Source organism: Lynx canadensis, chromosome A3 (assembly GCF_007474595.2).
Source record: "Lynx canadensis isolate LIC74 chromosome A3, mLynCan4.pri.v2, whole genome shotgun sequence".
Classification (NCBI taxonomy): Eukaryota; Metazoa; Chordata; class Mammalia; order Carnivora; family Felidae; genus Lynx; species Lynx canadensis.
In genome coordinates this window covers 99874292-99881695 of record NC_044305.1, presented here as the reverse complement: position 1 = coordinate 99881695, position 7404 = coordinate 99874292, and the positions used below count along the sequence as shown (strand labels likewise).

General features: G+C 45.0%; 1 protein-coding gene across 1 annotated transcript in view; it reads right to left on the bottom strand.

Moving 5' to 3' along the window:
* Positions 1 to 3109: 3109 nt before the first annotated feature.
* USP39 (ubiquitin specific peptidase 39) overlaps positions 3110 to 7404 on the bottom strand; it is a 34271-nt gene continuing 29976 nt past the window's right edge. Inside the window, exons 11-13 of the mRNA XM_030311021.1 lie at positions 7205 to 7340; positions 4693 to 4779; positions 3110 to 3617 (exon numbers count right to left, since the gene is read on the bottom strand). Coding sequence (XP_030166881.1) covers positions 3570 to 3617; positions 4693 to 4779; positions 7205 to 7340 — 271 coding nt within the window. The 3' untranslated portion in view covers positions 3110 to 3569. The remainder of the gene's footprint in view (positions 3618 to 4692; positions 4780 to 7204; positions 7341 to 7404) is intronic.

Here is a 7404-nt window from a genome sequence, read left to right as displayed (position 1 = left end):
AACTGAGACACAGATGCCCCAGGTACTTTAGGTATCTTAGTAAGACATAAGCAAATAAGAGAGTGAGATTTAACCCTAGAACAGTTCAGGGGCCTGCCACCTCAGAGAAGTTTCTGGGGTCTACAGTGTGGTCTAGAGTGTAACAAATTATCCCCTCCTTTGTGAAAGACAGGTTGCTGTACTTCACAGCACCTGTCACCACAACCCTACCACCTGTCCGGGCAGGTCCAAAGAAAAAGGGCCAATGTTTGGTAGGGTTGTTTTTTGGTTTTTTTTTTGCTTCTGGAGACAACATATACCACATTTGTGTGCCAACAGAGGCTTATACGTGGGCTCAACAACACAGACTTCCCCTCCCCCTGACCTGAGCAGTATTTCTGAATATCTAATTTGCCAACAGCAAGAATTAACAGTGAGTATGGCACTATTCCTTGTGGGCATCAGCCAGCTACCTGGTGCAGACTGATTATACCCTCTGTTATGGAGGCAGAGATCTGTCCTCAGAGGAATAGAAACACATTCTGGATACGGATTTGCCTTCCCTGCCCATGTTTCTAGCAGCAACACCATCCCATGGATTCTCAGAATGCCTTATCAACCATCTTGGCATTTCATGCAGCAACTGGTGAAGGAACTATCTTCACAGCAAAGGATGCTCAACAATGGGCTCATGTCCATAGATTTAACTGGACTTAACACATACACCTATCATCTGGAAGGAGCTAGCCTCACTGAAAGGTAGAATGGCTTACTGAAAACTCGGCTACAATACCAGCCGGTGCTCATCTTACAGGATGCAGTACATGCTTTGACTCATTATACGGTGCTCTCTCCCCCATCACCAAAATACATAGATCTAAAAAATGGGTGGATGTTGGTGTGATTCCTCTTTTACACCTAACAACCTTGCAGGATTTTTGCTTCTGTCCCAGCAACTTTAAGCTTTACTTGTTTAGAGATCTTCATTCCCAAGAGAGAAATGCTTCCACCAGAGAAAACAATAATGGTTCCACTCAGAAGAGCAGACTATCACATGGACATTTGGGGCTCCTTATGCTACTAACCCAACTAGGCGGGGGGGGGGGGGGGGGGGGGCAGGGAGGGACAGGTGGAGAGTGTCATCGCCTTGTCAGAGTGACTGATCCTGATTCCCAAGATAAAATTGGGTTGCTCTTACAAAATGCAGGCAAGATGGCCTATGTCCAGTAGTAAAGGTTAACAGAAAACTACAGCAACCCAAAGGGGGTGGGGGGGCAGGATGATTAGTCAGGTCCTTAGGGACTAAAGATCTGGGTCACCCTCCCACGTACACAGCTCCAACCAGCTCAGGCTCGGGCTGAGGGCAGACTAGATTCAGAAGGAGGAATGGAAGAAGTATGCATATCAATTGCAGCCTTTGCCCTGTTATAGAAATACTGACTGTAACTGTATTTTCTACTTGCTTGTTATATACACATGATAATGTGTAGATGGAAACCATTTTTTCTCTCCTTTCCACTTTTTTTTTTTTAACATTTATTTATTTTTGAGACAGAGAGAGACAGAGCATGAATGGGGGAGGGGCAGAGAGAGAGGGAGACACAGAATCGGAAGCAGGCTCCAGGCTCCGAGCCATCAGCCCAGAGCCTGATGCGGGGCTCGAACCCACAGACCGCGAGATCGTGACCTGAGCTGAGATCGGACGCTCAACCAACTGAGCCACCCAGGCGCCCCTCCACTTTCATTTTATAAACCACGTGTTGGAAATTAACTTCACAATTTAGTCTTTAGGTAACAGAATATTCAGTGGGACTATGACTGGATCAGAAGAGTAACCGATATAGCCATCGGTTGATACAGGACTCTTAGGACGTCTCATTTTGGGAAAGGTTGAAAACTTATTCACTTGTAAGAAGGGGAGCAGTTTTTTGTTAGGCAGAAATACAGAATTGTTTTGCTGCTGTTGCATAGGAGTTCAAATGTGCATAAAAGAGTGTAAATGGAAGCTGAGTCATCGAGGGGTGGACTGTACCTATTACCAATTTAGTGCCTCTCAACTCCAAATTCAACCCTTTTCGCCTGCTCTGTGAAGGTGAATTCGAGCCCTTTAGATTTTTCCTTGCCAGCTGCCATCAATGCTTTGTCTAAAGAGGGTGCTGGAGACAGCCTAAAGGAACACAGGGCTCTGTGTCCCAGTTCCAGCGTGCTCACTCGAAAGCAACACGTGCAGCCTTCTCCAGCAGCAGGCTGTCGTGGTGCTCGCAGTCTCTGGTGCCTGGCTCCTACGGTACACACCAGCTTCACCCAGCACTCTTCTCCTCCTCAGGTAGTTTGGAAGAGGAGTGAGACGCCTCCCCATAAACGCACTAGAAAGACCTCTGACAGGTTCCAGCCGTCAGACGTTCAGCAAGATCTGGATCTCAGCCTCAGATACCATGTCAGCCCCAGGTAGCAGCTGTTCCTTATACCTGCTATTCCTACATTCTTCAGAGTTCTCATTACCAGCCAATCCCTCGTTACTTCAATCCCCGGTTACAGTTAATAATTCTTGAAATTAAGCTTTCCCTGATCAAGTTACTGTATGGTTTCTCTCTTCTAACTGGACCTGGACTAAGGTGGCACTAGCTCAGACTAGACAGTGGAAGAGTTGATGAAAGTAGGGAGATTCAAGAGACACAAGATTAAATCGACAGGACTTGGTAATAGATTAGACTAGGAAAATGGGGGCAGGGGGAGGAGGACTCCTGCATAAATGTCCAGTTTATACAACTAAATGAAGGTGAACCTTTCTCCAGACTGTTCCTAATCAATGACTGAACTTGAAGAAAGCCATCTCTGAATCATTCTTCTGACCAGCACTCTTTGCTCTGGGCTCCCCACTGGCCTGGCTGAGGCTTTCTCAGAATTGTACTGCAGTCAGATGCTCTTCCTACCTTCCTTCCTTCCCTCCTCCCTCACACACCCCTGCACTGTAGGCTGAAACCACCCACCTCCAGACATCGAGCTAGGCAAAATAACTCACTGCTTTTAGTCAGCTATTTTGTTACCTAGAGACAAACTGCATCCCAAATGACAAAGCACCCGCAAGCAGATAAATAGCCTAAGGGAAGGATATAAAACAAGAGGCTGGTTTAAAAACAGGAAAACATTTAATCCACTCCAAAAAACACATCAGGAACCACGGGAAAAATACCTATGATGGAAGAAGGATGTTGCTGGCTTCATGCTCTTATTCCTAGAATCCTGAGGCTCTGATGCTTAGAAGATATTATCTGGTCCTTCAGCTACTCCCAGATACCCAGAAATAAATTACACACATCTGTAAAAAGAGTTCTGGCCTGCTGAAGCTAGGGGGAGCTAGACAGAAAGGAGAAAGGAGCATCGATCTATAATCACCTGATGAAAGAGCAGCCGGGTGGCAGCCCAGAGCCATCCCAGGTGGGTGGGCCCCTCTGACGCTCTGATGTGAACCAGAACCCACAAAACGGGTTGGCCCAGGGAATGTGCCAGTCAGCCTACGTTCAGCAATAACTTTGATACTACTACATCTTCAGCCAAAGCCCCAGGGAGCAAAGCCCTAAACTCCTCCTTCAAGCCCCCTGCTGGTTGGTCTCATCATTATCTCGCCTCTTCCAAATCTGTAAGAAATTAATACAACAGACATGTAGCAGCTGGCATTCATCCACACATATCTATCAAGTACCTCTCCTACCCTAAGCAATGGACAACCTGTCCCTCCACTTCCATATCTGTATGTCCCCTGAAACTAACCCGTAATAATCTTTCAGAAAATTCCCTTTTGCTTCTCTCCTCACTTTCCATCCCAAACTCACTTTCTAAAAATGAACTCGTAATTAAGCCTATAACCATAGACAAAGTCATTAAAGAAAGAGTTATCTCTAGGGGCGCCTGGGTGGCTCAGTTGGTTAAGCGTCCGACTTCAGCTCAGGTCACGATCTCACAGTCCATAAGTTCAAGCCCGCGTCAGGCTCTGTGCTGACAGCTCAGAGCCTGGAGCCTGCTTCAGATTCTGTGTCTCCCTCTCTCTCTCTGCCCCTCCCCTGCTCATGCTCTGTCTCTCTGTCTCAAAAATAAATAAAAACATTAAAAACTTAAAAAAAAAAAAAAAAGACTTATTTCTAGAATGAAAAGCGTCTCCCTTCCTTTTTATAAGGCTATTGCTTTTTCTTAGTCTCAGTCTTCCTTCTTTGTTAGGTACCAGAACAGTTATAAGAAGTAGAGATACTCTGCTCCACGAGTTCTCAATCCAATAGAGAAGACAGTTAAAATAAGGTTGGTGTTCTAGTAAAGACATGCAGAAAGCGCATGGGGTCATGAAGAGTGCTAACTTGACTTAGGATGCTGGGGAAAGCTTGAGAGCCGACTCCTAGTTGGGTGTCCTGATGATTCTAAGCTCTTCCTCCTTGAAACCAAATCACATACCTCTGTAAAACTAACCTAGCCACACATATAACCCCCTTGCTCATCCATAAATCTTCTAAGATTCCCTGCCCTTCTCTTTTCTGACAATCACTCCTGGGCTCTCAGGGCCATCTGATCTTGGCCCCACCTCACTCCTCAGTGCATCCCAACAGGTACCCAGTCTAACCAAGGCTTTAACTCAATCCCACTTCCTGCCTTGACTCACATCATTCCTCTCACCGGCCTCACACCCCATCTGTTCAACACTCACCAAGTTCATGCCCAACCCACCTGAATGTAAGCCTCCGACAGCGTGATCATCTGGGGAAGGATGTCAGTCACCTGGAGGTCTTGTAATTCATACCATTTGCCTGTCCCCTGCAAAAAAGTATGAAGAAATGGGTTAGTCTGCTCCTTAAAACCAAAAGGTGTAAAAAGAAAAGACTGCAGCAAAAAGCGAGAAAAATCAGAACAGCCACTAGACTATCACTCAGCAAGAGTCATATTAAGAGGGTGCATGACTTCTGCTGCCATCATTCAATTTAAAGAGTTCTTGGGGTGCTGATCTTGGCAAACTCAATCTCTGCCTTGGATTCCTCGAAGTACAGTGGAGTATCCCAACACTTTTAAGAATTTAGATGGGGAGAGGCGCCTGGGTGGCTCACTCAGTTAAGCTTCTGACTTCGGCTCAGGTCATGATCTCACGGTTTGTGAGTTCGAGCCCCGCGTTGGGCTCTGTGCTGATAGCTCGGAGACTGGAGCCTGCTTCGGATTCTGTGTCTTCCTCTCTCTCTGCCCCTCCCCCACTTGTCCTCTGTCTCTCTCTGTCTCTCAAAAATAAATAAATGTAAAAAAATAAAAAAAAAAAAAAAAGAATTTAGATGGGCAATAAAGAGAAAAAAGAGGAAGCCCTCTACTCCTCACCTAAGATGACTCCTTGTTGCCCATAAATGTTAGATTAGACACAGTTAGCAGGTGCAATGTTAACTACTGGGAAAACTTAAAAGTAGACATCCCCACCCCCAATGCCAGAGAGCACAGCAACAGCCAAGAAAAGCGTCCTTCATGGACACTGTTCACAATACTAACCCATTTCCTTTGGACTATAAAACCCGTGCGGCAAATTCAGCAAAATCTACCTTACTTCATGCTGCCATAAACAAGGGGGAAAAGAAGTTTCTGGATTATGGCAGAGGCACTTCTGGCAGCTCACCTGCCTCATCCATCCAAACTTCAAAGAAATGCCAAAGACAGATACTACAGACTACAGATATTCCAGATAGTCAATAGTTCAGAATATACAAAACCTTGAGCTTTTGTTAAAGCTCAAGATCATGTAATCAAGTCCCCATTCCTGTTTCAAGTAGTGGTTAAGAACATGGTGGAACTAATTATCTGGGTTCAAAGCCCAAATCTATCAACTTCAGACAAATTACTCAAACTCTGAGCCTAGGTTTCCTGGTTTGTAATTTAAAAAAAAAAAAAAAAAAAAAGGTAGGTAGGGTGCCTGGGTGGCTCAGTTGGTAGGACTTCTAACTCTTGGTTTCAGCTCAGGTCATGATCTCACAGTTCGTGGGTTCTAGCCCCGGGTCAGGATCCATGCTGGTAATGCAGAGCCTGCTTGGAATTCTCTCTCTCCCTGTCACTGCCCCTCCCCCTCTAGCACATGCACAGGCTCTCTCTTTCTCAAAATATATAAATAAACATGGGGTGCCTGGGTAGCTCGGTCAGTTAAGCATCTGACTTCAGCTCAGGTCATGATCTCACAGTTCATGGGTTTGAGTCCCACGCCGGGCTCTGTGCTGACAGCTCAGAGCCTTGGAGCCTGCTTTGGATTCTGTGTCTCTTTCTCTCTCTGCCCCACCCCACTCATGCTCTCTCTCAAAAAAATGAATAAACATTAAAAAAAATTTTTCTTAATAAACGCTAAAATAGAAAAGAATGGTACCATTAACACCTGTCTTATAGGTGTATTTTAAAAGTACAAATAAGATGAACATACACTGAGCGCTTGGCACACTTTCTAGTGCACAGTAAAATGCTTGACAAACAGAGCTAGTTATTATTAAACTCATAGTCCCAGACGACTAATCAAATTAAAACAATCTATGCTAATAACCTGTGTGATACCAAATATATCTTAAGTACATGTTTCATCCTTTTCAGTTTGAGACAAATTCAAAAAAGTTTTTTTCAGCTGAAAGGAAGCCTTTAGACCAGAGGGTCTTGTTAAAATGCGAATTCTGATTCAGTTGGTTTGGGTGGAGCCTAAGATTCCACATTTCTAGTGAGTTCTCATATGATGTCAATGCTGCTAGAAAGAGGATTCACTCCACTTCAGGTGGTAAGGCTCTAGTCTAGGACAGTGGTGTTCAACCTTGGCTTCATAATGGAATCTCCTACATAACTTTAAACATCATGATGCCTGGCTCCCACCTCCTGATAATCTAATGCAGTCTCTTAACTCTGACTGACATTTTGAGCCAGATAAATTAATTGTTACGGGGGCTATCTATGCACTGTAGGATATTTAGCAGCATCCCTGACCTCTATTCCAGGTGAAAACCAACAGGCATAAATTCCATTGTTCTAATGTACTTGGCCTGGAGTGGCCCAGGCATCAGGATTTTAAAATCTCCCTAGGTGAGTCCAATGTGCAGCCAAAATTGAGAAGCACTGCCTGAAACTCACTACTGACAGCTCTATTACTTGCAGAGCTCCAAAGTCAAGGTCAAGAGAGGACAGACTGAAGAGAGCTGCCCATTGAAATGCCAAAGGAACAACCGCCATTTTTACCACTCACATGATGAAGCACATGGATCCGGTAGGAGCCCTCAGAGGGCTTGCCATCATGGACGATGTTGGCGATGAGGTCGTACGTGGTATTTTTGTGTACTGCTTGTACTTCTTCAGACAAGTATTCTCTCAGATCCACATTTCTGGTGATGAAGAAAAGAAAGTCAAAAGATCAAAGGATACAGAGGTTAGCTGTCCTACACCAGT